The sequence below is a fragment of the Ornithodoros turicata genome, chromosome 10 (genome assembly GCF_037126465.1).
Source record: "Ornithodoros turicata isolate Travis chromosome 10, ASM3712646v1, whole genome shotgun sequence".
In the NCBI taxonomy this organism is placed as follows: domain Eukaryota; kingdom Metazoa; phylum Arthropoda; class Arachnida; order Ixodida; family Argasidae; genus Ornithodoros; species Ornithodoros turicata.
In genome coordinates, this window is record NC_088210.1 from 20,879,504 (window position 1) to 20,889,090 (window position 9,587).

General features: G+C 49.4%; 1 protein-coding gene across 2 annotated transcripts; it reads left to right on the plus strand.

The window, feature by feature from the left end:
• The first annotated feature begins 1,464 nt into the window (after window positions 1-1,464).
• LOC135370287 (beta-scruin-like) lies at window positions 1,465-8,724 on the plus strand. Of its 2 annotated transcripts, none has more exons than XM_064603992.1 (17): window positions 1,465-1,555; window positions 2,727-4,630; window positions 4,691-4,833; window positions 4,891-5,007; window positions 5,077-5,263; window positions 5,327-5,524; window positions 5,587-5,795; window positions 5,912-6,093; window positions 6,175-6,282; window positions 6,343-6,426; window positions 6,624-6,784; window positions 6,946-7,094; window positions 7,158-7,274; window positions 7,337-7,523; window positions 7,583-7,765; window positions 7,821-8,041; window positions 8,398-8,724. In XM_064603992.1, exons 2-17 carry the CDS (start codon window positions 2,727-2,729, stop codon window positions 8,592-8,594), a joined length of 4,347 nt encoding a protein of 1,448 aa, XP_064460062.1. In that variant the 5' UTR covers window positions 1,465-1,555; the 3' UTR covers window positions 8,595-8,724. The 2 variants fall into 2 exon arrangements, with proteins under 2 accessions (XP_064460062.1, XP_064460061.1); XM_064603991.1 differs by lacking the exon at window positions 1,465-1,555 and adding an exon at window positions 1,573-1,623.
• Window positions 8,725-9,587: the final 863 nt, after the last annotated feature.

Sequence of the window (9,587 nt, forward strand, 5' to 3'; positions counted from 1 at the left end):
GAGGTGGTCTGTCATGCACAAGAAACATGGTCAGGTTGATTATTTATCTACATCCTACTTTTCCTAACAGTGTGCGGACACTTGCTGGGTTTTACTGGGTGTTTCTCTGTGACGTGTCTCTGAATGGCTGGTTGGAGTAGTAGAGGGCTTCAGTTCGAATGAATGGCAGCTCTAGCACTAGGATATGATTTATGTCATCACTTGTCATAATGAGGGTGTAAAACGAAGTAGTCATCAGCTCAATGTGCATTATTTAAACATGAGCTGGTCAGGTCAGCAATGGTCAACCCGAAATTTTGGTGTGGCTTCTGGCCGCTGTACCTAGTGGTGGAAGAAGAAGATATCGCGGAAGAAATTCCGAGAGTGTCCGAAAGACGCTGGCAAAGAACGTTCGCATACTTGTTATAAAACTCGAAGGAGGACGTTCAAGGCGATCCTGCTAGCAGACAACAGGCAGCGGAAGAAGGAATATTTCGTGCGTGGGACAGAATCTTCCCGAGGTGCATGGCATGCAGAGAAGACGTGACATACACGTTGGCTCAGCTGGTCACGTAAACACAAAATGTCGTCTGCTTCCTGGAATCGCCGCAGACGATTTCAAATGCATACTTTCTGTTGCTACTAAAGTTGCTACCACCAGCGGCTCGTCTCCGTAGCTACTGCAACGCCCCCTGGTGCCTCCTCTCACTCCTTCGACGTAGACATATGAAGTCAGCCAATCGCAGCAGCCAGCCAAGACGTCAGCCAATCGCCGCAGACGATTTTGAAACAGGCTTTCTGTGGCTACCAGTGGCTGCCCATGTGGCTGATGGCGGCTCGTTTCCGCAGCTACGACCACTGAAAGCAACGTCGTGATTGGCGGACTCTTAATTGTTACGTCATGTCGCTCAAACGATCAGGCTTTAGGTCCATTCTTTTCGAAAAGAACGTGCTGCGCATCAGTTCTTAAGTACGCGGGAGGTCTATGACAAAAAGAACGCGAGAGGGTTGCACTCTTTGAACTAGTTCAGGAGGTACAGGCTGTGCAGGCGAAAATAATGAACTCGGTGGTGTTGGCTACGGCAGAGCTCTGGGCTACGGCTGCCAAAAGCACGCTCATGATTGGCGGACTCTTTGACCTGCTGCGTCGTGACCATAAAGTCGCCCAGACGCTTTCAGACATATGTTGGCACAGTTCCCTTAGAAGTCGGCCCAGGACGCACATTCCCCAGGGCGTCAGTCGTGACGTTGCCCACATACGTGAGGCCGACAACGGCAAGCCCTTTCACCACCACCACCACCACCATAAAGTCGCTCGTGCGGATACCCGATTCCTTTAGAGTGAGTCTAAAGGATTTTAGACTCTAAGTCATTTAGTGACTCTAGATTCCTTACGTATAACATCACAGTACAATTATTATTATTTATTATTATTATTATACCCGATGATGAAAAAGAAGAAGCAAAAGTTGATGAGCTCGATCGGCTGCATCGAACACGGAGGTGGAAGAAGAAGAAGAACACGTAGATATATTGACGTACATGACTGCCTTCCACTGAAGTGATCTACGTCCGCGTAAGCTTTTCGTTCTTCAACATTCTGTGTTCCATCATGGAGCGAATTTCTCTCGCAACTGCATGAAGGTTCGGTGAAACAAATTACGTGACATTGTTACGCAATGTTACCGTACACTCTTAAGAATGAACTTCACCGCATAGCTCGCTCCTAGCCAACCATCATCTCGAATGATATCGTTATCTGCCCTGATTTGTTGAACACCGGGGGCGTACGCCTTTTCTGTGACAATTATGAACAGCATAAGTGTCACAAAAATAGCGTACGCCTCCCGTTTTCTACAAATCAGATAGCGATATCATTCGAGACGATGGTTGGCTAGGAGCGTGCTATGTGGTGAAGTTCATTTTTAAGAGTGTAGAACTGTGTAAGCAACACCCTCACCTGCTTGCAGAAGATGTATGCAAATATTCAATTGGCGGCACCATTGGCTCAAGCCAATATCTTCCATGCTTCTTTCCGGTTCTACACTCATACACTCTTACAGGAGGAGCCTATTTTGTGCCCATTATGCACGGCACAAAATAGGCTCCTCCTCCCGTTTTCAACAAATCAGGGGCGAGAACGTTGTCATTCGGGATGGTGGTTGGCTAGGAGCGTGCTATGTGGTGAAGTTCATTTTTAAGAGTGTAGGAGTAATTTTAGTCCACAACCGTTACTCCCATTTGAGACTAATCGCCCCCCCCCCCCCCGCCCCAAATCTCATTAGGTTAAACATTACGCTTCCCCCACTTACCTCCCCCGCTACGCGCTTCGACAAAGAAACCGCCTCCCTCCTCAAAAAAGAAAAATGTGAGGGTTTGATTCCACACTCTTAGAAATGAACTTCACCGCATAGCACGCTCCTAGTCAACCATAATCTCGAATGATATCGTTATCTGCCCTGATTTGCTGAAAACGGGAGGCGTACGCCTTTTTTGTGACACTTACGCTGTTCATAATTGTCACAAAAAAGGCGCACGCATCCCGTTTTCAACAAATCAGGGCAGATAACGATATCATTCAAGATTATGGTTGGCTAGGAGCGTGCTATGTGGTGAAGTTCATTTTTAAGAGTACGCCCCTACCAGGGATTCAAATTTGTGTGCCTGATATAATCTCTCCCGGTGTTCTATTATAGTACATGTGCTAGTTTTTCTTCTTTTTTTTTCAGCGATGTGTTTTCTTTCAGATGATGAAACATTCTGCAGGAAAAACGTCCAGCAGGAAGAACACCCTCCGATACACACACCATTCCACATCAGCCTCGAGCGCGGCGCACTCAAGGTCTGGCATGAAACCTGTTTTACCTCGCGGAGGCACCACAATGCAAAGGAAGCGGTCAGTTCATGTAAAACGCAGAGAAACGAAGCAAATAACGTCCAGCAGCTCACCGACGTCAACCAGTTCGGTACGGAGAAGAAGATACCGCTTACGGCGAAGACACGCAGAACGCGATGAGGTGGGAAGAATATCCAAGTTATCCAGAGACAACGCACCGAAGGCTACGGTTGGAAGATCAAGTAGAAAAGGGGGAAAAGGCAGCGCACAAGAAGAACGTCTTGCAAATGTGCGGAAAGCAACCGTCGATTCAGATATTTCAGAGCACAACGGCCGTGCGCGGGACTCCCCTAGAACATTTTTACGGAGGTCTTCAGGAACAAGAAAGGAAAAGATGGAAAACGATTCGCAGCAGCCCGCCGTGTACAAACAGTTTTCATTCAGCAGTGCTTCGAGACAAGGTTGCCGAGAAACAGCTTCGAAGGCAAATCGCGAAGGACGCGGAGCACCGTCTACGCCTTACAGACAGGGAGAGAAAGCAACGTACAAAGCCGACGGTAAAGTTCCAGCACCTGACGGTCGACACGAAGAACAAGCCAGGCAAGGTTGCGTGGAGTACCGACGTTTTCATGCTACTGTGTCCGAGGTGAGCCACTCTGGCGATCAGTCCTCGACAATGAACAAGTATGTGTCGTTGGAGTGCCTCGCGTCTCGCCACGGTACTACAACTGCTCTTGGTGACCTCGGTAAGGACCCTGGCATATACCGCACTTATAGCGGATCCGTGGAGACGTCTTTCGATTCTCACGTTGGGAGACAGCAGGTATGTCAGGCTAAATCGAAAGTACGCGAATCACTCCGTTATCCACTGAGAGCTGACAGCGCGGCAAGTCCAGTGCTGATCCTTAGGGGCGTCCTATCCCCGCAGCGTGTCAGAAGCTATTCGCAGCAAAGAGGGAATGAAACTGCTCGACTATCCGTAGAGGAATCTTCCGGAGACACGTCTCCACCTTTAGAAAAGAAGCAACTGAGGTTCTCGTCGCCTCCAGTGCCCCAGGAAAGCGGGCGACATTGGAAAGATTATAAACAACTCATCAAAAGTGAAGAGATGCACAGGGCACGCCCCACAAAATTGCATACTGAAGTCAGCAGAAGTGACATGCGGTACGATGAAGTTTCGCACTGGATAGAAACCGGCCGTACATGGCCGATCGACGACGACCGTAAGCACGCTTCAGCTGGGAAGAACGGACAAAGATTTACTTTTTCTAAGCGCGATCTAAGTGACCATTCTAGGCGTACCAGGCTACCTGCATCACACACCACTGAACATGCTCCCCGTGGAGGACGCGACAAAAACGCTTTACCGTCCGAACGACGAGAACCAGTGAGAGAAGAACCATGTCGAAAAGCTAAGTGGCCTCTTACGGGAGATCACGACGAGGGCGGGTCACCGTGTAGAAGTATTTCACGTCAAGAGCAATTTCGCGTGTCTAAGATCGACCGAGAACAAAATGTCCGTCGAGCCGAACCATCACTGAAAGCGCCTGACAGAAGAGGACCGCCTTCGGTAAAAACCCGCTACGTCCAATCCATTGAATCGCGTTCGTTCTCCTTCAATGTTAAGAAGCCTTCGGTAACGCCCAGTGGATTTGAAGGAGACGTACAGTCGCTGTTCTATAGCTGCGGCGTTGGACAGGACCAGTTAGAATCGGGCGCTGGTGACAGCGAGGCCCGCGACGACTTACGGGAGACATCCTGGAGCCCGCTAAGTAACGCCCTTCCCCCCATGGTTCAGAAGACGCTCGAGGACAGGTAACCGCGGCGTGGTGCAAGTGTTAGCGCTGATTGATGGACCTGTCTCGTTACTTTCAGACAAAAAGCGCTCAGATGCATACGGCGTGAAAATTATTACGGCAACGATATGGCTTTGCTCCACAAGCTCCAGAATGCGTCGTGTCACAATTTAATGCTCATAGGCGGCATTTCGTTCAACCAGCCTGCAGAATACCTAGATGGTGCGGTAGACGCTCTAGATAATTCAAGTTAATTCATAGACCTCGTTTTGTAACCAGGGTCAGCTATGCTGTTGTACCATCCTGGTCAGGATGCATGGTTCTTCATTGGCACAATGCCGGAACCCCGATGTTTTCATGCTGCCGTTCTCGTTGGTAACGACGTCATAGTGACGGGTGAGTTTTAAGAAAGTCACGAGTAATATGCGTTAGCAAATCCAGGGAAACGGTGCTTGCTTCTTTTAGGAGGGCTGGATCCTCTGGCAGTCGATGACATGGGAAAGATGCGGTCATCCAACAAGACTTTTCGATTCAATTTACGGTCTCTCGCTTGGCGCACGGTATCGAACATGGTTCACGAGAGAGCATACCACGTAGCCGTATCGTTGGAAGAAAAGGTTTACGTGTTTGGCGGCAAGGACAACTCTAACAAGTGCGAAGTACTCCACGGCATCATTTTTTACAGAGTTCACTGACACATGGTTTTTTTCTCCAGAATAATTCCAAGTGCCGAAGTATATTCCACTAAAAACGACCAATGGCGATTGATCCATCCGATGCCGAAGCCAATGATGGGAGTTGGAGCAACGGCCCTAAATGGCAAAATATGGCTTGTGGGAGGGATCAAGGGTAGTCGCTGCGGTAGAAGGGTCCTGCAAAGCGCTGTGTATTCCTTCGACCCGAAGGCCGATTCGTGAGTTAACACGAAGCCCTTCAATAATATCTTGCCATACATAATCCCTGGCAAACTTTCAGGTGGTGCCCTGGAACACCGATGCTCCAGAGTAGGGCATTCTGTTCCGCGGTGACCGTGTCCAAGGAGATCTGGGTGGTTGGTGGTATCGTGGACGTGCAAGGGATGCAGTGTACCTCCCGTATAGATGTTTTTGATCCCGCAAAGGGTTCCTGGGAGCGACGCGATGACCTCGCTTGTCCTATTCACTCCGTGCGCATCACTAAGGCAGGTAAGAGGTGTAGAATAAAACTGTATCTGCGAAACTGCCGCGTCAACCGAATGGATGGGCTCATTTCAGAAAGTGGTGAACGAAACATTGCTGTCTTGTACTCTCTCGTGCTACAGGTCCTCTTGTTTACTTTGTCGGCGGTCAAACATCGGATAATAAATTAAGTTCGGACGTTAGCTGTTTTGATCGCCGGAAAGGCGTTTTTCACAACGCCATGGCCCAGCAGCCCAGGGCTGTGGCGGGAAGCACAGCCCTCGGAATTCCAAAAGACCGCATGGCGCTAAGGAGCCGCCCATGGGTAAGTTTGTGAAGGAGTGAAATGCCTGCTTCCAAAGTAAGAAAATGTAGCCAAATACAAATTCTTGTCGCCCCGTTGCAGCCAGCTATCGATGCCACAAAACTGGAACGCTGGAATGCTGCTGTCACTATTCAGCGTGCGTTCCGCTTGTATCTCAAAGCAGGGACGCTGAAAAAGATGCCTCTGCGTGTAAGCCAAGTGCATGTTCTTCAAAGTATTGGAATGTTCTACCTTGTTTCGTTTTTGCAGCGGCGCTCTCGTCTAAGCGCCAGCGCGCGCCCCAGTTCCCTTTTACCTGAAGCTAGCAACCACTGGGCAGCCGTACACATAGAGGTATATTGCAATCAGCATTTATAGCAAACACGCCGCCTGTGGCATCGCTACCCCTGATCGAGCGACAATTAACGTACCAGAACGGGTACCATTACAATATTGACGAACTGTTGTTCACGTTTGACGCGCTAGGGCCATCGTCGCTGATGCGCCGTCATATCACTCTCTAACCGTTACTTCGTCACTTGCACAAACAGAAATGGCCTCCGTCGATCACCTCATCTTTCGATCTAGACTCTATTACTGGAGATGGCGCACTTGATCGGGATAATTACGTCCACTACGCAACCCTATCCAGGAGAATGGATCCTAACCTTGGCCTCATAGACCGTATGGACGACTCTTTTCTGAAGACGAAGTGAGTTTGAACTGCGCAGTGAGACGTGAGCTGTGAAGGCTGACAAGAAAAGTTTTGGGGAGTGCATCGGGAACAGTGGCAGTTTCAGAATGATTCCGCGCGCTTCTTGAGCTTCAGCATGCAGTGCTGGTAACCGCTTTTTTTTTTTCGACGTCGTACAGGAAAGTGCTTGGGCTGCGAATGACCCCGGATACTCTGTGGAAGGACATTGGTAGAATGCGCAAAGCGAGGTCGGTCAACGATCCCGCTGATCCAGTTATTCTTGTGCTCGGAGGATTAAACCCCAGAAGCCCACTGTGCCGTGGAATTGGTAATGTGTACCTTAAATAGCTGTCACACGAGAGCCTCGAGTATTTCATTGATCTCCCTTCAGGATCTGCAGTGCTTAAGCTCCGGCCCTTGAGAAACCGATGGTCTTACGTGAACAGCGTTCCTGAACCGAGATGCTACCATGCTGCCGTCTACATCAGGAATAAAGTCTTCGTCATTGGTATAACAAGATTCTCGCTAGGCCCTGCCTTCTCTCCAATAAGAGGCGAATTATAACTGTAGGTGGGTATTCTTACTTTGTGCGGCGCTGCGGAGAAATGGTAGCATGCAGAACCATGTACTGCCTCGACGTGCCTGCAAAAAAGTGGGAACGCGCTCCAGATATGTCGTCGCCTAGAGCCTGCCATTCAGCTGTTGTTGCAGACGATGGGTGCATTTATGTCTTCGGAGGGAGAGGGCACCATGGAAGGTTCGTCGTGACTTTATCGTACGACAGCAGTGCACAATAATTACCCTCTGCCCTTTCAGGCTACTCTCATCTGTCGAGAAATATGATACGAATAATAGGCGTTGGGAGACTCGGGCTTCAATGGCAGAACCCCGAATGGGCATGGCGGCAGTGTTCTTCTCTGGGTCGGCATGGCTACTTGGTGGAATAGCAGATGACCGCGTTCTCGCTGACGTCATCACATATACACCGGGGACAAACTGGTACGTGGCGTGACACTGTGTGCGTGACCTTGCACCATTGCCCTGCATCTTTTAGCTGGAACACGTGTCGAGCTCTACGTGTTCCAAGGGCGTACGCATCTGCTGTCGTGCTTGGCGAGGAGCTGTGGCTCTGTGGAGGTTGCCGGCATGATGGCGCAGGACTGCCAGTCAGCATGTCATCTGTGGACGTTCTTTGCCCTGCTTCTGCAGGCGCTTGCTGGAGGCGCGTGTGCACAATGGATGTGGCAAGGCATTCAGCTGCAGCTGTTGCTTTAGGTACGACTACGTAGAAAGCCTCAAGCAGGTTACCTTTATTCACACGAGCGACACCCCCACGGAATATTCTAGTGGAAGACAAAGCAGAAAAAAAAAAAAACCTCACGGAGCGGAAGTTCCGCCGTGCCTTCTGCTGAGCATTCGCACAGCGCCGGAACATCGAGAGTGGCGTACTGCGCACATAGCAGACGACAGCATCGACCCTGTCGTCTGCTTTTTGTCTTCTGCTACGGAATATTTTCTTTCTAAGCACGAAAAGAAAGCAGAAAGCAGTGACGCTTTCGGCTTCTTGTGCTGGAGTAATGTGGAGAATGTCGCGCGTGTGAATACATGGCTGACAACTTCTCTTCGAACAGGATTATGTCTGTACGTCATGGGCGGTGTGAACAGCGACCAGTGGTGCAGCATATCAAAAACCAGCGTCTTGTTCACAGAGCGTGGTGCGATAACAGTAGCGAGTGAACTTCCAGTGCCTGTCACGGGACACGCCGCTGTGGTCATCCCTGCGGACCATCCGCGCAAACTTCCTTCTCGATGGAACGAGGCACTGTAATGGAAGCTCGCATCCAATAATCATTAGACGTCTGTATGAAGGCAATACGGAACTGTTTGAATCGTACAGTATACCCAAATAGGCCTACTTCTACAATTTGAATTATATTAAAGTATGTACAGCAATCGACTACGCTTGCTTTGTAATTTCTTCGTTCTTGAGGTAGGTAAATTAGATTATTTGATAAAGGCTTATGGCCGGAAGAAATCTGACAGAGCAGCAAAATGAAAGTGATCACGACCTTGTTGTGGTTATAGATCTTTCCCTGTTTTTAAACAAATGACGTCATAGTGTTCGACAGCGCCATCAATTTGGTAGAGTTTAACTACGCTCGAAGCTAGGGGCGAACATGGTCGCGCCGGAAAGCCACGGTCTTGAGGGGATTACGATGGTCCCTGAATAGGACACAGGAAGGAACGAAGAAGCAAGGACACGAAGAAAATCGGCTGTGAGATATCTCAGCTGATAGTGATGAAATATATTCTCTTGTCAAGGCCGCAATTTCATCGTAACTGGTGTATGCATAAACTGTTGCACGCATAAGATACCTTACATCAATGGTATATACAACCAATAGACCTCTCCCTGTTTGTAAACAAATGACGTCATAGTGTTCCACAGCGCCACCAATTTGGTAGAGTTGAACTACGCTCGAAGCTATAGGGCGAACAAGGTCGCGCCCGAACGCCAGGATCTTGAGGGGATTACGATGCTCCCTGAAAGGGACGCGACCTTCGGTCCTACTTTTCTTTCGATAGACCTCTACCCGAGAAACGTCATCATGACGTTGGTAGACAAACTGAAACCGAAACTAATCGGAAGAGGTGGGCTGGGTTCCACGAATGGGTACTTGTTCGCTGCCTCCTATTGAAAGAAAAGTAGGACCGAAGGTCATCGTAATCCCCTCAAGACAGTGGCTTTCGGGCACGACCTTGTTCGCCCTCTACCTTCTAGCGTAGTTCAACTCATCCAAATTGGTGGCGCTGTCAAACA